At 45.2% G+C, this 20,773-nt stretch overlaps 1 protein-coding gene across 1 annotated transcript in view; it reads right to left on the bottom strand.

The window, feature by feature from the left end:
* Positions 1-12,512, bottom strand: part of LOC146785856 (uncharacterized) — a 29,312-nt gene extending 16,800 nt beyond the window's left edge. Inside the window, exon 1 of the mRNA XM_085635215.1 lies at positions 11,921-12,512. Coding sequence (XP_085491341.1) covers positions 11,921-12,512 — 592 coding nt within the window. The remainder of the gene's footprint in view (positions 1-11,920) is intronic.
* Between the last annotated feature and the right edge of the window lie 8,261 nt (positions 12,513-20,773).

Below are 20,773 nucleotides of genomic sequence, written 5' to 3' on the forward strand. Positions count from 1 at the left end.
CGTCGCATCCGAATGCCAACTCTCGTGTGATTCGAGATACTGTGATGTTACAGGAGGATTGTGACTCATCTTTGCATTTATATTCCAAGTCTGAATACCTTAGCCTAGCTATTTCAATTATTGGTGTTCCTGCTTTGGCAGTTTATAATGCCAAATCCATTGGGAAAATGGCCTGCTGGATGGTGAAATCCATTAATCATACTTCTACAGTCCTGTCCGACATGCTACTAGATGCCCAGGGTGAACGTAGGGCCATTTTGCAAAATAGAGCAGCCATTGATTATCTTTTGCTTAAACATGGACATGACTGCTCTGATTTTGAAGGTCTCTGTTGTTTTAACTTATCTGATCATACACAATCCATTCGTGCACATATTGACAAGTTGCGTGACTTAACGGAAGAAGTTAGAAAACACGTTGACCAGGGCTGGTTTGACTGGCTCTTTAATTGGTTGCCTGATGTACATATGCTACGTCAAACATTAGGTGGTATTCTGATTGCTGTTGCTGTTTTGATTTCTATCTGTTGCTTTATTCAGTGTATTCCTTCACTACTTCAATTCTGTACACTCGGTACTAGACATAGATCAGTTAGCTTTGTTTCATATTATTCTTCCATAGATGTTAGTTCCGTTTAATGAATGTATAATAGACTGAAGTCAAGGGTGAAATGTACTGCTCGATTTTCCCGGCTTTCTTGTGATTAAGGGGAACTAATGTGACTTCAGTCTCTTTCCATCCAAGTCTAAGGGTTAGAGTAGTGTATAGAGCCTATTTATTAGGCTCTTCGACATGATCCTGTGTTCTTCCCCATAGATCAGGGTTTGCACATATATCCTAGAGGATAGATTCGTTAGTATTAGGGGTAATCTGTTCTATAGTGAGGGTATTTCATGGAGCCGTGCTGAATCCAGGCCTGGTAGGCCTTAAACGGGAGAGACTCCATCTTTCTTTCCGCCCCGGCAGCTTGGAAAGTTTCTAGGTCGAGGGTGATGTTTTAGTTATGAGGTGTTATTCGCTTGGAGAGAACCGGTTCAGGCCGGCCCTTATCGAAGGATTGTATTTTTCTTCATGCCGAAGACACTACATCAGGCCGGCCGGCTGGGAACGTGTCCTTGGTACGGGGAGGTACAAGAATTTGGTGGGCGGCAGGTTACGGGCTGGAATTTTCCATGAGAAAATGCACCTCTATATTAGTGAAAGTCTGAGGCAGATACTGGCACTTGCTTTTTAGTCCGTAGGCGGCACCTGTCCGTTAGCAGTAAAGCTACTACTTATTCCAGGGAAGACAGATGACAAACTTGAAGGTGGAGAAAAACCGAGAGATAGATATTCTTCTAACAGAATAGCCAAAGAAAAGAGAGTAGCCGATGAGGAAGAGGTCCCAGTGACTCGGAGAAGGAGAGGGGAGTAGATCCGTGACTGCGGAGGTGTGACTTCCAGGTGAAGCCGAGGCACAGACAAGAAGGGAACCTAGATGACCATTGAGTGCAGGCTACATACGACCAAGGTGATGTCAACCCCTTTTTATTAGAGTGTACAACTTAATCTTTCACTTTTCTTTGCAGGTTATATGTGATATGTATTCTGTGAGCGTGTATGTAGTAACTAAATAAAGTATCCAGTTTGTAGTGAATCAACATGTGCTGCGTGTTCTTGTATAAGAGGGTAGCCTATTCTTCTAGTCAGCTGTGACTTGATATGAACAGATGTTAATCCTGATCAGGTAAGTGGTAACTGAATAAGGGAGAAAGGAGCCCCTCGAACTGGGGAACAGGTTGTGCTCAACTAGCAGTCTTTGTGTGATCTGATACATAGTAACACTGGTTCCCTTGTTGTATGTCGTGGTAATTATAGGATGAACTCGTGCTAAGGCTGCCGTCTGGGTAGGAAGTCCTGGGTCCCTCAAGGACCGCGAGGCTAAGGCTGCCGTCTGGGCAGGAAGTCCTGGGTCCATTTGGGACCGCGAGGCTAAGGCTGCCGTCTGGGCAGGAAGTCCTGGGTCCGTTTGGGACCGCGAGGCTGAGGCTGCCGTCTGGGTAGGAAGTCCTGGGTCCGTTTGGGACCGCGAGGCTAAGGCTGCCGTCTGGGCAGGAAGTCCTGGGTCCGTTTGGGACCGCGAGGCTGAGGCTGCCATCTGGGTAGGAAGTCCTGGGTCCGTTTGGGACCGCGAGGCTAAGGCTGCCGTCTGGGCAGGAAGTCCTGGGTCCGTTTGGGACCGCGAGGCTAAGGCTGCCGTCTGGGCAGGAAGTCCTGGGTCCGTTTGGGACCGCGAGGCTGAGGCTGCCGTCTGGGTAGGAAGTCCTGGGTCCATTTAGGACCGCGAGGCCGCCACTTGTATTATAAGAGGTCTTGGTATATATATATAGTAGGAATTCCCTGTCCTTAGGTGATATATATATATATGTGGTTTCTTAGGTGTGAATAGGCCCTAGGGAGGGGGTAACGTTCTGGCTGGGTTAAAGAGGCTCTGTTGAGCGGGTTCTATCTGATCCGAAAACCCAAGCAGAACAAGGGAGGCCCAACTTCCAAACATTTTAAATCAGGGGGGCTCACTGCACAAAAGTTAAGAATTATTTTGTAAATGGACCTTTTCTGTCCTCTTCCTGAAACTCCGACATATTTCCTGAATTCACTTGCTTTACTCTTAAATCCATAAAAGAACATTTTCTTTCTTCACCTCCTGCCCACCCCTTGACCAAGTGCCCTTAATGTTATACTTATGAACCCTTGTAACAGTATCTTATCTGGCACACTATATAGGTTAGTGGGATTGGAACATTTTAAAAGAAGCCCAGCCCTATTAAAAACCTAATATAGTGGTGGTAACATGATACTGATGCATGTTTTTTTCTTTCCCCAGAGTTTATGAAATCTGTGTACGCGGCCAATGGCAGGACATCACTAGACAACAAAACTATGAGAAGAAAGGTTGCTATAAATATTTGAAATGGTACAAGAGGACTAAAATAACTCTGAATCTAGAAACAAACAACAAAGTTGCTGGTTTTCATTAAGCCTTTTTGTTCTTTTTGTAGTATTCTGGACTTTGTTCCCCTTTTTTACAGTGTCCTGAACTTTCTTGTTGTTCTCTTGTTGGATTTCCTGGTCCCTATGGTGCCCAATGTGTGCTTTAGATCACTAAAATTACATGTTGACACATCCCTTTTAGTGCTTTGCCTTTAAGCACTGTTTTTTCAGTCTTTTGCCACTGGCCACCATGTAAAGCAGCTTTAGATAATGCTCTGTACCTCAAAGTAAGGCAAGTTCCAGTGTTTTCAGAGTATAGCAGTAGCGGCACAAATTGTTAAGATGAATGCAAATTATAACATTGATGCAGACCACTACTTTTATATGCAGGGGTTTCCACAGCCAAACCTAGCCAAAAACAACGTTTCGCAGATTTATTTTATGCAGGTGCTCGCCTCTCACGGTAGAGTTTAAAAAGCAATCTTTCCAAAGCAGGAACATATTGATCTGATTATTAGGACCAGATTTATAGAAGTTTTGTGTTTGGTTTACTCATGTTTTAGAATGCAAACTCAAATCAAAATCCTTTTCAGGATTTGCAAACCAAAGCAAATTGGTATTTGGTACAACACTCATTCGAAATGGGAAAGGTTTTTAAGTTTGTCTAGGTATAATATTTTTTGTACTGGAAGGGGACCCTTCCAGTACAAAACCTAAGCTAAACTTTTCCAGACACCTTTCTACTATAGTGCATATGTGTGTGCATGGGGCTTGGCTGCCTAGTGGTGCAAGGGAGAGGGGTAGACATGGCACTTCTCTGATCTCTCCCTGTTACCCTACACAGCAAATTTGGGCCCTGCGCTGCATTCAGTGACTGTTTTGTAAATCTGGGCCTTAGTTTAGAACTCATGGCATTGCAAATATTGCATGGTACTGTGTAAAGAAGGTATATCACATCCAAGTGGCCTCTTTTCGACAGAAGGTAAATTGAGGAGGTGGTCCTCTAAATATTTTCCTACCAGCAAATCCATATTCCTAAACTAATAGTGGGACCCTGCAAGGGAATACTGGCAGTCGGCTAATGTGCTTGTAACATCGAATTGTCAAGATGTAATCCAACCCTTAATGATTTATTAGTAATCCACAGCCATCTTAATTTGATGTATTAAATCATCTGGGAGTTATCTACACTAGGCCTGCAGTTAGCATAAACTAATCCAAGAGTATTTCACAATCATCTTAAAGTCCTAATGTAGTCATTGTTTAGTAATTCACACTCATTCTGTAGCCGTCCTAAATTAATCCTGAGTAACCCATGCTTATTTTTCAGTTGACATTAAATCATCCTCGAGTAATCCACACTCATCCTGATATTGTCATGGGACCATTCCAGAATAATCAACAGCCACCCTGAAGCGGTAATCGGATCATCCAGGAATAATCGACAGTCATCCTGAAATTGTTGTAGAATCATCCTAGAGTATTCCACATTCATCGATAAATTGTCTGGAGTCCATCCTGGAGTAATCCATACTCATCCTGAAGTTGTCAATTAGTATTCGTGGAGTTGTAAAAGGCCATCACTCCCTGCCAGTGGAAGAAATCAGAACATCATCCTAGAGTAGTTTTTGTGATGACTCTAGAGTCATCTCATTGAAATATTTTGCCCTGTAGGCATACTTCAGGATGATTTGGGTTGACTTCACCAGATAATTACAGGAAGAGCCAAGCTGAAGTCATCAGATGACTTCAGAATGACTCCAGGATGATCTTCCTTTTTGACCAGGGTTGTGACAAAATGTTCGCACTTAGACAAACGGGTCTTCAAAACAGATTACTTTTGAAAAGGTTTCGATGTATAGAAATGTTTCATTTTCTTTGCCCTACAATGTTACCACATTGTAATGGAGGTCTTCCACATATTTGCATTTTACTTTCATAATTTATAACTTAATGTCACATATTACACAAAATATGGCACACAGACAATGACTGTGCCAAGCAAGGTATAATACTGTGGCATTGTAACATCCTGGTGCGGGTCCAGAGCATGTACATGTGTTCCCCTGGCTAGTGTGAACCTAGTTTGTATCCAGGGCCAGGCTGGGAGCAGCAACCAGCCCTGGCAGGTTCCGGCTCGACCGACCCTAAAAGCACAGGGGTACTAGCAAGAAGCACCGCTCCCGCTTTTCTTACACTGGGCTGATATTGCAGCACTGCTGCATAACTGGCCCCCAGTGATAAAAGCACCCCCATGGGCACAAAGCTGCCCCCCACCCCTCCGTCCCACAGGGGAAATGCCCGGGAACCCGCAACGGCCAGTCCGGCCCTGTTTGTATCTAGAGCATTTTGCTGAGGGAGAGACTTCAATGCACAAGCAGTCCAGTGCAAAAAGAACCCTGGTTAATCTATGTGGTGCTGCTGGCATGGACATCAATTAACCAAAATGGCTGGGGTAGCGGAAGTGACATCGCACTCCCTTCCACTTTCACTTCCACCCACACTCACATGCTTACACATACACCCACATTCACACACTCACGTACATCCACTCTCAGTTCAGTTTCAAACACATTGCTTGTAATAGATTTTTATCCATAAAAGTAACAAAAATATGACAAATAAAACATTTCATTCCACTCTCATCTGCTAGCACGCTCACAACATACATTTAAAATCATTTATTTACTTACCTCAGCTGCCATGGAAGGTCATTCCAGCTAATTGTACTCCATTTTTCAAATAATAGTGAATAATGTAATATTGTTCACTATTAGTGTAATGGAAACTGACAGAAAACAAGAAGAGTGGAGCAGCAGCAGACGTCCATCAGGGCCAGCTGCCTCTGTGTTTCAGGCACTGAATTTGGCACCTTTGAGGAAGGGGTCGCAAAAGGTAGTGCCAGAGGTAACAAGGGGCAAGCCAGGGGTCCCAGATGCGAATCCCTAAAACACTTCCATGGCTGCACAAGTGTATCTAACCATTATCTTATTGTTAGGAAATGGTGGAATCATCTTCCGCTGGATCTGAGGTTAACTCCTGGTTTTGAGAATGCCAAGATGAGATTAAAGACGCATTTGTTTGGGCGTTTTGGCCACATTATATACTGTCATTGACTGGCACCTTGAACCTCAGAGTTCATGGCGCTATATAAGAAATGAAATACACTCTGTAAGACAGCCATTTTAATGTAGCATGTAAATATGATGTCAGCAGCTGCTGTAAGTGGGAGGTATGCCTCTCTGTGGCACATTCTGGTGTCAATCCTCATGTCCCAGGATGCCTGCTTCTACATCTAGTATAACCATTTCTAAGTTTGGTGTCCTCATTGACAACACTATCGCTACCCAAGTGAGCCATGTCTAGGGTGACAAGAACTTGAGAACCAAACACAGGGACATTTTGGAAAAAGTGAAGAAGGACTACAATTTTTCATCCACAATATGGCGCAGACTGACAGCTCTCATCAACATAGGAACCCAGAAGAGACACTAAGAAAATAAATAAAATATCATTTCTGCAAGCAACATCATACCGATTAAGTAAATTGCTTCCTTTTAACAGCTGCCAACTAGCACAGCTTTAGAACAACCAAAAAATTGCCTCTCACTGTTTTCAGTTGACCCCCTCTAAAAACCGGGACATGAGCCAAAATTGCCAATATCTGCCGGGACAGCTGGTGAAACCCCCGGACTGTCTGGGCAAATCCGGGACGTCTGGTCACCCTAGCCATGTCACAATATCTTGACAATTAAATATGGAGGCCGTAGGTCAACATAGTTTTGCAATTTCAATACAGCCTCTGGGAAAACAGTAATAAGTGAGATGCAAATCTGTACCTCGACTATCTCTGCTGTGTTGTTCTAACAGCTGTGAATCTATTTTTTAACATAGGGGAGGGATGGCTTGATGAGTGTGGCTCAATGAGTTGAATAGTCATCCCTTCGAACAAATCAACTCTGCCACCTTCCATAAGGTTGATAAATTATCTTCCTTGAGCAATAACATACTCACTCTTCTGTATTTTTCTAACAGCTGTGAAACTATGTCTTAACGTGTCTCAGTTACGGCTCCATGACGTAAACACTTGTCACGCAGACAAATTGATAATTGACAGATCACCAGTTGAATTCCATGCAGTACCCACTCTGCCATCCTCTCAACAGCCAATAAATGATGGCCTGATGTAGTAAATTTCAATTCACAAAAAAGCACACTGACTTTTTGAGACAAGAAAGGAGTTCTGGGAACCATGTGCCAATAGCACGGTTCACGAAATTCCAAATCATACTGGGTCATGATCTGACCTACCTCATCAATATGCATGAGCTAGATTGCAAATTGCTACTCTTTACAATTGGTTGCTGTCACAAGGATGGTGGCCAGCTGGGGTCGGCAGACCACCATTTTTGTGATCGCATTTCAAATGAAGTCAACTTTTTTTTTAAAGGCAGTTCGATCTCATTAATGGAAAAGGTGCTGTATTTGAGAATATAGATTTTTTGGTATGTTTGAGCGCTGATAGTGGTTTAATGGACCCCTGCTTACTCCCCAGCAAACATTTTTTTAACTTCCATAGGACCCCTTCCTACTTGCGAAAGGGTTATCACCTCTTTGGAGGTGTCAGTAAAAGTTCAATGTTTTGCGATTAGAATTCAGTTCCTTGTTGTATACCTTAACATTTCGCTATTTGGAATGGACCTCCCAAGCTCACACCTAAACTCATTTTCTGATTCCATAATATAATAAAAAGCTGTTTTGCAGTTGCAAACTGTGTGATTTTGAGAATCACAGGCTTTGTGAACTCAAAATGGCTTCGTATATTGGCCCTAGTTCCTTGGTAAGAGCCAGGGGCGGCTCCTCCGCTAAGGTGGCGGAGCGTTGCCCCACTGCTCTGTGAGCAGTTGGAAAAGGTAAAATAAAATGTTAATAACTCAATATCATTATCATTTTATTTCTCCGTTCCTGGCTCAGCTGGTTAGGGTTGGGGCGGGGCTGTATGTCTCAGGAACATGGGGAGGAGTGGTGGCACTCTATTGCGCATTAAAGTTTGTCCGGTCGTCTCAGGCCGGCCAAACAGTCATGCACACTTCTCATGTTCTCCACCTGCTGCAAAACATAGCCTGGGTGAAGAACATGCCCAGCCTACCATTTCCTGCCTGAGCACCGAACCACGGCTCTCAGACCAATCACTACGCTACTGTAATGCAATATTGTGGTTGGCTAGGGGATTCTGGTTCCTGCTTCCTTCCTGCTCCTGGACTCTACCGAAGAGCCAAAGAGGATGCGGCTGCAATGCAGGTAAGTGGTCTTTTCCCCTTGTTTTTCATTTACCCCCCACTCCATCCCCACCCCTCCCCTCACCCCGCTATGTAGCAGCCACCACTTGTAAGAAAATAACTACAGCATATGAAGGGCTAAGTAAAAAGAAGCATTGTATTATCTAACAGGCAGCATGCCACAACATGGGGAGTCCTTCGTAGTAAGGGTGTCTGTTGTATTTCCAGTCAAGCCTATGCACTTAACTTCCCAATGTTCTTCTGCCCATCTTGTCTCCCCAACTGCATCTCCCCCACGTCTTTTTCCCCTGTCAAGCCCTTTTTCATACTTTCCTTTGCTACCGCTATCTCTCTCCCCTCATTCCTTGCCCACCCATCCTTTCCCTCCCACTCACAGTGTCCCTTTTATCTTGTTCAGTTTTCTTTCATGACCCGCTACCTACTAAAATGCATCACCCCCTTACTACACTTTTGTTTTTAACTTTTGTGCATGCATGCATTTTTGTTCAACTAATTTCTCCTCTCTTGCTTCTTTTTTTCTCAACTCTAGACATGCTTTGCCTTGCCCCCACCATCTTAGCTTCCTCCAACCAGCCCATTTCCCTCCGCCATAAAACCTGGTAACTTTGTACAGTCTGGTAGGTGTTAATCTCACATAATATATCTTATCTTCAGAGATGTGATACATTTATTCCCATTCCAGAGGCACCTGTGCATTGTTCATTCACCTCATTTGTGTCTCTTGCTGAACCTGGAGAGAACAGCAGCGCTGACCAAGCTTTGGCATCTCAGTGCAGCATTGCAGCCTCCCTCAGAACAGTTGTGCGACATTCATAATGTTTTTAGTCTAATAGTGCATAACAAAAATAATGACTTTCAAATAACTGGCATTCCAAATCCCTTCAAGTGGAATGTCTCATATTATTCAGTTGTATTACATTATATTTCTTTACTTAGATTGGTTATTACACCAAATTACTTTCAACATAGAAAGTGCCTTCTTTTGTTTTCCTTTTACACTTAGCGATATCACTGGCTTTGTCAATGCTTGTTAGGGAATTAGACACATGCTGCGTAGATTTGTGATGCATATTACGGGTCATTTTTGGGATTCAAGAGAAGGGATGCCTTGAATGGTAGCACGGTTACTATGGTGGCAGAATTCATTTTTCACCTTCATCGCAATGTATGTATGTATGTATGTATGTATAGCATATTTGTATAGCGCTCCTATCACCCATCGGGCATCCTGGCGCTGTGATCTAACTAATCCTGCAGCAAAGTCAATACTGTATCGGCAAGCTACTCAGTCCTAGGAAACAGATGAGTTTTCAGTTCTTTTTTAAAAGAAAAAAGGTCTCCTGAGCATCTAAGCGGCAGTGGCAGATCGTTCCACAACTTAGATGCCATGTAGACAAAGGAGCGTCCCCCCATCCGCTTTCTCCGGATTTTGGGGACAGCTACCAAATTAGCTGAAGCAGAACGGAGAGATCTAGTGGGGATGTACCAAGAGAACATCTCCTGTAGGGGAAGTGGTCCCAAACCATGCAAGGCCCGGAAGACCAAGCATAATGCTTTAAATTCAACCCGCTGAGAGATAGGCAACCAGTGCAGATCTTTAAGTGCTGCAGATGACGAGTCAAAACGTCGGCGAGAGAGTGCTAACTTAGCAGCAAAGTTCTGTACCCGTTGGAGTTTGCCTAATGCCGTGGTAGGTGCCCCCAGAAGCAGTGCATTGCAGTAGTCAAGTCTACTTAGAATAATACTGCGCACTACTTCTGGTCTGGCGTGGGCGGGGAGCAGAGGGAGAATCTTCCGCAAAGTGCGCAGCAGCCCCATACAGGAAGACACTGTTTTATCAATGAAACCCTCGGTTGAAGATTGGGCAATATAGACATTTGTACTGATCTAGTGCCTAAGAGAGATTTCCCCTTATAGGCCCTCTTCACAAAATGGCTGCCAATCTTGTGTCAGCCTAAACAACTATTTATGCCGGACACAAGATTACAACGTAGGTCCAAAATGCTCCCTCTAAGGACTAAATTACAGATATCGTACATTTTGCCACTTTGTGCCACCCACCGCACACTTGTTTGTGTCTAAGGCTCAGAGTAGGGCAACGTGCCATGTCACAGCAAGTGAGAACAGTGCCTTAGAAAAAGGCGAACTGGTTGTTTCAAAGTCGCTGTGCAGGTGGTAACCTGGCCTGCATTTTAAGGGGAGGAGCAATTCTCCTGCAGACTAGTATAGTGAGTAACTGCACTTGCCTGAAGTGCGGTGCCCCAAATGTGCCTGGGCACCGCTTTCCTCTATTTCAGGAACGCACTGACTGTGTGTCAACTCTCTGCAGTGCAGTCAGCGTGATTTGTGATGGCCTGTTTGCATCTGCACCTGAGTCTGTAATAAGGTGCGGGCACAGAGGCAAAGGATTCCCTTCATTTGCATGGAGCCCCACCCACATGAAAATGATGGAACACCCCCATGAGGTTGTGCCGGTGAACTTTTAGCACCGATTAGATGTATCTTACAGGAAGGTCTGCTTTGCGGGCCCTTCTGTTATACCAAAGAAACTTAAAGGTACAAAAGCTGGTGTACGCTCCTGTTTCACTTTCCATACTACCAGGTAGATTTACAATAACTGGTGCATCCCTGCATATCAGCAGGGATGCGCCAGTTATTGAACGTCATGGTTCCGCCACCATGGATGCGCCGCATTTACAATGCGCCGCACCATGGGGCAAAAACGGACAGATGCGTGACGCATCTGTGCCGCAAAGGCAGCGCATTGCTGGAGTTGCGTCACAAGCGCGGCGCACCTCCAGCAAGGCTCTGGGGAGCCCTATCTTTACAATACTGCGTCAATCCTTACGCCTGCTTCAAGCAGGCGCAGGGTTTTGATGCAGCATGGGCTCAAAAGTGACTGAGTGAAAGCCACTTTTAGGAGGTGTTCCTGCGACGGAACGTCCCCCTCGCACAGGAACGCCTTCTTCTGGCGCAGGGCTTTACAACGTGACGCATCTCCCAGATGCGTCACGTTGTAAATACCCCGCAGCATGGTGCTGGTTTTGCACCACCGCTGCGTCACAAAAGTGACGCAACGGTGGCATAAAAGAGGCGCAAGGGGCTTGTAAATCTGCCCCTACAGGTGTATGGGTTTGGCTCAAACCATTTTTATCATATCAATTATGCTGCCTGTTGGCTGTGAAGAAGTTTGAAATGGGCAAGGCTACTGGTTAGAAGAAGAGCTTTGTTGAGCATCCATTTCAAATATACACTGGACCTTGCACTCAGTAGACCTGACAGGTCTTACCCTCATAGCTTGTGGTATTTGTGGCATGAAATCCAGGCCCCATCTGAGTTCTGTCAGACAGCAAGAGCACAGGAGGGGTGGCGGCGGGGCAGTACATTCGTAGTGTGAGTCAAGATATTGTGACATTATCTGCCTGAAAACTGGTCCAGATTTGAAAAATGTCTAAACAAATCCTCCAGCACATGAACAAAAGTGACACTCAATGCGTGGAAACAATAACACATTTGATAGATGTGACATTCACTCAATGAACCCCATTGCTACATATAGAAGGAGTCACGTTGTCTTCTTTGTTTTGAAATTAAGCCAAACAGCACGCCTAAGCTGTTTACGCTGTCAATGCATTACCAGATAAAATTACCCCTTTCCCCTCTTTTACCTCGGCCTCTGCTCAGTTCTTTGGGTCTTAGAATGCCGCAGAAGCACTGCCCCAACTCTGTCCCATTTTCCCTGGGTATTTTCAAGGAAGGAGCTGATTGGTCCTCAGACGGGCCGCCTTTGTCCCCTTCTAGTAAGGCGATCACCGCGTCATTGTTTCCATTCTCTTCTGTTGCGCCATCGGGCCCAGTGAAAGTCGAGTCAGTGTTTGGGGTGCTGAATGGTTCTAAGATGACAGGCTGTTTGGGTTCAGGAAAAGGCAGCTTGGGTTCGGACCAGTTAATAACATTTTCCACTCCATCTGCCCCATTGTCTAAGAGAGAGGAGGTTGTTGGCGATGTTAGAGAACTCTGGGAACTTCCTGGAGCCCCAGCATCTGTGTGCGGATCAGTTTCAGGTGTCCAGGGGTCTGCCTCAGGAGGAACAGTGGAGGCCTGTTCCTGGTCTCTGCTTTCGGCCCTGCTAAGTGCATCCATTGTGAACAACTGGTTCGAAGTGAGGCTTAGGAAGGTCGTTGATGTTACAATACCGCGGGCACAGCACAGGAGCATGACTGGGAGCCACATGGAAACCATTCCTGTCCAAAAGAGAAACATACACATTGCAATTATCACGTCTTACTGGAATAAAGCTTATTTCATTGATATGGTACAGTTATCTTGAACACCCACTGGTTATCTGCCCAGACTGATGAAAATGAATTGCTAGCTGTTGCCATATATGGCTTGTACGGTGTGTGCAATATTTGCTTTGGTATAATTATGCAAAATGTCACGAAAATTAAGCAAAAGTATGCAAAATGCCAATTCGTCGTTTAGCACTTTGTTTTAGATATAAATGTATCCTTGAAAAACACAGTTGCAGCTGTCAACAGATGCTCGCGTTCTGATTGCACACTTTGCTCCTGCACTATAATTTTACCTGGAAAAGCCATGCAATTACATAGCGTTAGGGTCTAATTTCGGAATTTCACGTAAGTGTAATGCAAAATTCATATAATTTAAATGTTGTATGGGCCTACTACTGATGTTGTTCATTCACTGTTGCATAGGCTACTGCATAGAGGGGCGACTTCCAGGGGTATCCCTGCTACACTGATCAAATTTTGAGACAAATAACCCCCTGCCGTACATTATGGGAATATTGCAAGCCACGAGAGGTTCCATGATCATATAGACAGTGGCGGCCAGCACAGGTAAGAGCAGTGGGATGGTGGGGCGGGGTGAGGGCGGGATGGGGAAATTGACAGATGACTGGTTAGTTAAAATTAAATTAAAAAAAGATAAAACCATTTACCTTGCGCTCGCCGTTTTTATTTTTTTTTAATTTAATTTGAACTAACCCGTCATCTGTCGACTTCCCCGACCCCGCCTCCACACTGCCTATGCCAGCTGACACTGCAGATAGAGGAACTTGGCCAAAGTTTAGGGGGCATATTATCAAGACAGGCGATAAAATTATCGCCGCTTTAGCGGCAGAAAACTGCTGCTAAAACGGCGATAATGGGCTTGATAATATGCTCTATGGAATTCCAATTGAAGCCCATGTTAGATGTGAAGGACATCTAACCTGAGCTTCCATTGGAATTCCATAGCGTGAGCTTGATAATTAGGCGATAAACTTATCTGCCCTTTTTGGCCGAAAACTGCGATAATTCTATCGCCTCGCCTTGCTGATATGCCCAGAATCACAGGATGTTCAGCGCCATTACCGAGACTTGAACCCAGTTTCCCAGGTCCGAGGTCAAGCACCCTAGCCGTTAGGCCAACTCCTCTCCCCTGTTACAGATGGACCAATGCCTTCCTGCTCTGATGGTGCTTGTTCAATATGTGCCTGGCTTCTGTGGCTAGATAGATCTGTTAAGATATGCAGCAACATGAATGTCATTTCTGTTTGTGTAATGATATAATATGTCTTTTTGCAAATTAAAAATATATATTCTTTAAAATGTAAGATAAACATTGTTTAAGGTGTCGTAAAAAATGTTAAAATGTTGTTAAAAGTAAAATGTCCAGCTTTATTTTTATTTTTTTTAGGATAATAGTGTTTGTTTGCGTTTCAATAGATGGTAGGCCTCATTCAACAAGGACTTCAACAAGGACTTCATTACCCATCATGCACTGTATCTGATATACATAAGATCCAAAATGGAATGCACTACTGCTAAATTTGTTTTGTCTTTTTTTTGCACTAAATATAGTTAATATACATTAATGCACAGTTTGGAAGGTTACACGTTTTGAAATAAAATTTCAATTTCAAACACATATAGTATATGTTTTCTTGGACTTGATGGATACATAATATGCCAGTCACCACCTCTGGCTGGGAAGTTAACCCTGTTAATTGCTTCATTGCTGAAAGTGGTGTCTTGGTGCTGGGTCGCTCAGCTGTTGATCCTGATTCATGCCTTTGGTTGCAATCCACTCCTTGGTCCTGTACCTTGGGTCAAACCAGTGTTTGCAGATTTTCTACACTCTGCTCTTGGTAGCCCTTACAGCATTCATCGGGCCTTGCATCTGCTTCCATATTTGATTTGGTAGCCGCTGTGGTGGTGAGTGAGTTCTCAGCAACGTATTCTTCAAAGAGAATACCTTTTCCTGGCCTTTGAACTTCTTTTTCCTTTTTCTTCACTCTTCTTCTTGTGGTTACAATTTTGCTTGTTTCTGATGAGAGCTTTTGTTGGATAAGTGTGCTCTTAAAGTGGCAGCTACACTGGTTCTTGATCACTTCCAGGATCTGTGAGGTCATCAGTCACTGCTGCTGTGACGCTCGCAATTTGTGAGTAAAGATTTGCAGTTTTGATGTTTACAAAATTGGAAATCGGAATTAGCGGATCAGGGCTGCACTGGGAAGCGAAAACAGCCCTGGCAAAGTGCTCGTCTGGCTCCTCGGGGGTTGCTGCCGAGCTGTTTGCTAGGGCCGGTGTCAGCCGGTTTTGTTACAGGGGGCCCATATTGCCAGCCCCGGTAACACAAGCATTTGCAATGCAATAGGTCTCGCATTTGCAAAAGTTTGAGTTATTGGCATTGTAAATGACAAAACTTTTATCTATGTGTTGGTTTTGAAAACAGATAAATAAACGGCATTGTCATTTACAATGCCAATAGCTTAAACTCTCGCATTGTAAATGACAATGCCTTTTTTTTGTTTTTAATAAAAATACATAAATAAAACGCAGTCATTTATAATAGCAATAGCTGAAACTTGTGTCAATGTGAGACCTATTGCATTGCAAATGCTTTTTTTTTACTTTGCTCATGTGATGGCAATAAATATCCAGCATAGTGAAATACTAACTTAAACGCTGACCCTTCTTCCAAAGACCAGTTCCTGCCGAGTCTCCCAAATAATTAGTGGCTCTTATTTGCATTGGATAATTCCCGTTCACTTTACACCCTTTTGTGGGACACTCGGAGTCAGAGGCGCAAATAGACACAAATTTTGGGGTGGTGGGGCACCAAATGTTAATACATCTTTATTTTTTGCTGGACTTTTGTTAACCAACAAAAACCAGCTTGCAACCCACCAGTGGGCCGCGACTCACAGTTTGGGAAACAGTGGCATAAATGGTACACAACTGCACAAATACAGCACCTGCACTTGTGTGTACAAGTCATGAAGGTGTTAGGGTTGATACTATTACTTTTAAGTTGAGGCTGGCACAACTGTTCTTTTAGGCAGCAAACACCACCAACCATGCGGGCAACTAGAGCCACATTTCGGGGGGGGGGGGGGGCTGGACAAGATTTCGGGGGGGGGGGGGCTAAGTCTTCCAGCCATAGGCAGAGTGGCTGTAAGAAGGGGTGAAAACACAAAAGCCTCATTAACGAGTAAATGGTCTTTTAAAGACCTGTGAAGTACTCGGATCCGGCTGCAATTAGACGGGCGCCAGCCCGCGAGGCTGTCTCAGCTGGGCTGACACACATGACAGGGGGGGGGGTGGGGTGCTGAAGCCCGGTAAGCCCAATGGGTGTTGCGCGCCTGCCACCAACAGAACACATTAGACAGAACACTGAATACATATCAAACTCAGATGCAATATACCACAAAGCTAGGTATCACTGGACAGGGCGCCTCCTTCTCTCCCTCTCAGCTGCTTAACTTCATTTAACTTTGGCCTGGGTAAAATGGGCCCTGGTACGTGCAATCTGGTCCGCTTGCCGCAAGTATTTCCAGAACTACCGGCAAAATGTTTAGTTTGCCACTTGGGCGCTCACTCTTCCAAAGATGTAGGGCAATTTTTAAAATTCTTCATTGCAGTCTGGCGCTCTGCATTTGCCCTTTGAGGTGGTACCCTGAGGCAGCTGCCTACAGAGGTTTTTATGGAGCACTGGCACCGAGTCTATTGGGCTAAATGACCTTTTTTAGAAGTTGAAAAGCTTTAAGTAAAACATGCACAGAGTGCAAAATACTCATGTATTACTGTTGTTGGGTGTGGGGGTCCTTGAACTGTGAGAGGCAAGCCTCCAGAGGGGCAGCTGGACACTGATGGGGGAAGCAGCGCTGCTGAAACATGATCTGATATTACAGCCTCCCTCAGATAAGAAGAAGAAAAACACACAGACACCCAAGATCAAGGAGCAAGCAGGATGTCCCTCACATACATATGAACCACCTTCTTTGATAGACACAGGCAAATCCCTCTCACATTACCAAGAGCAAGCAGAGCATCCCGACAGTATTACATACAGCAAATAAGCCCATGTTCTCACACATACAGCAGCACTTTTCCACAATTGAGAGCAGTTATAACTCAGCAGACACCATTAAGTAATGACACGCCTCCGCTAACCCCACAAAAGTTAGAAAAGACAAAAAAACACAGCCCCTGGCAAGAGTGGTTTGGAGGCAGCGATAAGTTTGGAAAAATTAATATTTTTGGACACACCGTCCGATATGGGAAAGCCGGAAACGGGGGGGGGGGGGGAAGGGAGAAGAGAGAGCAGAGAGCAAGGACCTGGGCAGAGCAGGGGAACGGGGCACTGGGAGTAGGGAATGGACAGTAGGCACGAGAGGGCATAGAAAGGAAGGTGGGGGCGGGAACGGCAGGAAGCTGGTTTTGGCTTTTGCTGTTGGTGTTAGGGCAAACACAAATCATTAAAACTGAAAGCTACTGTTAATTTGAAAGCCTAAAGGTATGGGCTAGAATGGAATAAATCCCTAAATGAAACAGGCAGGCAGGTTTAAAGACAACGTCCTTTCCAGACCCGCCCAGAAAACAAATTAACATTATGATTTACTTCGATTTGTTTAGACTTTGGGTATCGGAGGTACTCACAATTGACACTGAAAGATGTACACCACTACACAAATGGCAAAACGACAAACTTACCGACCACGTGCCAGAATTTTCGGCGGCAGTACCGGCTGCACCCGGGGAAACTCTCTGCCTCGTAGCCCACGAGAGGGGTGCAGATGCCGGCGGCCACCTGGCCCAGGAGGAGGAGGACCCACGCGTAGGTGGTGTTGAAGCCCAGCACCAAGTGGTAGTAGAGCAGAAAGTAGGTGAACCACATGGAAGGGCACAGGTTATTCAGGAAGTGGCCGGTGGAGTAACTCAGCCTCTGCCGGAGCGGCATGGAGTCCCTAACCTAAAACAGCCGCAATACGCTGAGGCCATAAAAAAACAAGCGCGCGCCTCCATGACTGCCACAAGCTGCCAAACAACGGACAGCGGGAGGGGGGCGGGAACAAAGGGAACGGGGAAACAGACAGCGGGAGGGGGCGGGAACAAAGGGAACGGGGGCACTGACAATGGGAAAGGGACGGGAGGATGGAGAACACACTCAACGGGAGGGGGGGCGGAACAAAGTGAACGGAGAAACGGAAAGCGGGGGGGGGGCGGGAACAAAGGGAACGGGGAAACAGACAGCGGGAGGGGGCGGGAACAAAGGGAACGGGGGCACTGACAATGGGAAAGGGGCGGGAGGATGGAGAACACACTCAACGGGAGGGGGGCGGAACAAAGTGAACAGGGAAACGGACAGCGGGAGGGGGGCGGGAACAAAGGGAACGGTGACACTGACAACGGGAAAGAGGGCGGGAGGATGGATAACACGACCAACGGGAGGGGGGCGGAACAGGAAAAGTAAATGCCAACACTTCCAAACTCAGCAGCTAGTGGTGAACGGCGGTTGAAAATAAACAAGGAAGTAGTCCCAAATTGAGTAGATAATGCGGAGCAGCGGAACTAAACTGTAGTTGGTCAGTGCTGCTTCCTGCACAAGGGAAGCAAAACGGAAGTGACGTTTCGGACCTCCAGCCAATGAATGAGCTACATAAAAAGAGCAATGCCAGATGTAACCAATGGCAAGTGACAAAACAAAGTGAGATGCAATGGGTGGAGTTTCAGTAGTAATACTTATTACTTGATGCCTCGCAGAGGCAGCGCATGCGCTGCTTTATGCGAGACCTAAAAAACGGCCTCCAAAACTGGTCCCAACCTTTGCAGAAGACTGGGCAAATGCCTGGTGCCCGCTACAGCCAGTCCGGCCCTGTAGCGATAGCGAACATTTAGAAATCACTATTTGGTAGTGATAGGCCTTAGTACACACCAGATTACTATTCAGAGAAAGCGATTTGTTAACATTTGCTATTTCCGAATCACTAAATCATTCCAAATGTGGTGGAAACTTCATCCCCCACCCCTCCCCAGAGTTACTGATACTAAGGTTACTGGTAACTTCAGAGAGCGGACTTATCGTTTGATTATGAGTGCCCACTGAGAAATGCCATGTGATAACACTACTAGGTCTAATTACGGGTTTCTCTGTTATCGACCTCTAGGACCATCTTCAAATTTAAAAATATACGCAAAAAAAATATTTTCTTGATTATTCAGTGAAAGTGTTAGAAATGGGGTTTCTAGTTGGCAGAGGCATGCACCCTGTCCAAATAAGGACCGCTACACGAAACAGAGTAAGTCAAGTACACAACCTAAATTAACCTGTCTCCCCCTCTGGTAACTGGGGGCAGAGCAGTCAGGCTTTATTTAAGAGGCAATGTGTAAAGTATTTGTGCAACAACTTGATTACAGTAACAAAGTGAAAACACCACAAAAAGGAAAATAAAGTATCTTTACCTGATTTAAATATGACCAAAACGACAAACATCCAGTACTGGTCAAGATTTCAGCGTTTAAAAGTATGAATATTACTGCAGTCTTAGAAGAACCTTTGCACTTCTAATTGGGTATTTACATTCCTGCTGGGGAGTTCCTAATGCTTTCAATCCATAGAGCGAACCTCAAGCAGTGTCTTTCAGGAATTTAAGTGTTCTACTTAAGTGTTAAGCTGCGAGGAGCGTAGCATGGCCAAGAGGGACCTCTCAGATCCGTTTGCAAGTAAACACGCTTCAGCATGAGGGCTTGGGACTGGGGACAGCCACTGGCTGTCAGGGAACACCCGAGTCCATCTCATAATCAAAGAAAGAGGTACCTGTAGACAATGCTGCAAGAATGGGGCACATATGAAGTAGTGCTGTGGTCCTCAACGGGGCTCCCACTGCAGCAATGCGGTTGCTGTGAGTCGTACTATTCAGCTGGGAGGGGCTGAGGCAGTGATGATGTTGTTGCTAGCCTGGACGTCTTCGCTAATCTGATTTTGGGTAGGGGACAGTCTGGGATGCTCGAGTGCAACATGCTTGGCTGAAGCCGAACTCTGCTCGGCTCAGACACTGATTCCTTTGTCAGCACTCTGCCACCACTAGAGGTTAGAATGCGGCTTCTGGGGGCAACGCAGCATGGTGCACCACACTCCACTGTAGACCCCGAAGGGTGAGCACGTGTAGGAGTACAAGAAGCCTCGAGCTCCGCAGGTAGTCTGGTTTGGGACTGCTGCCCTTGGGAGTGTACCGTCAATCGAAGCAGGGTTCAGCTGCCAGAATCATGGTTGGCAGACTCCGGTTCTGGCGTAAAAGTTGATTAAATCTTTTATGGCTCTGAGATTTTGTAAACTAAGGTCAAACCACCAAGCCCTAGGAGTTCATGGGTAAAAAAGGTTGTAGAGAGTAGTTGCAATCCTCCCTCACTGCAAGAGATAACAGGCAGCAGGCCTACACAGCAGAGCAAGTTGCAAAGTGGCAGTCTCTCCAGGCAACAGAGTAATCAGTTGGCAGCAGGCCAATACTGCGAAGCAAATAGCAAAGTGTCAATCCCTCCTGGCAGCACCTCTTCGTTGCAGAGTCTCCTCAGGGCCCCAAAGTGAACTATTTTGGGGTGTCAAGAGGCCTTTGAATCTCACAAGGCCCCTGCCCTTCCTTCCCTGGCTCCAGAAGCACTACAGGTGAGTATGCAGCTCCTTATGTGGGGACAGTCACAGCCCTATTCAGGTACAAGTGTCTGCTCCTTACTCTAGCTTGGTGATACCCATCAGGATATGTGAGGCACACCAAAGCTTCATGTGTGTGTGATTGTCTAGATGGAATGCACAAAGCCGAGCTGTCACCCAACCCAGATGTGTATTCAGAAAAAGGCAGAGGCACAGAATGGTTAAAGTATGAAAATGCCAACTTTCTAAAAGTGGCATTTTCAGATCTGTAATTTAAAAAGCAACTTTACTAAAATATGTGTTCATAAATTGTGAGTCCAGAGACACATAACTCAAATTTCCTCTATGCTCCCAATCGGAATTTACACTTAAAAGATGTTTTAAGGCAATCCCCATTTTAACCTATAGGAGACATAGGCCTTGCAGTAGTAAAACAAATTATTAAGCTGTTTTTCACTACCATAATATGGAAAACTCAAAATTATATGTACTACCTTAAAATACACTGCACCCTACCTTTGGGGTTGCCTAGAGCCTACCTTAGGAGTGGCTTACAGGTCATAAAA

The sequence above is a fragment of the Triturus cristatus genome, chromosome 11, assembly GCF_964204655.1.
Source record: "Triturus cristatus chromosome 11, aTriCri1.1, whole genome shotgun sequence".
Classification (NCBI taxonomy): domain Eukaryota; kingdom Metazoa; phylum Chordata; class Amphibia; order Caudata; family Salamandridae; genus Triturus; species Triturus cristatus.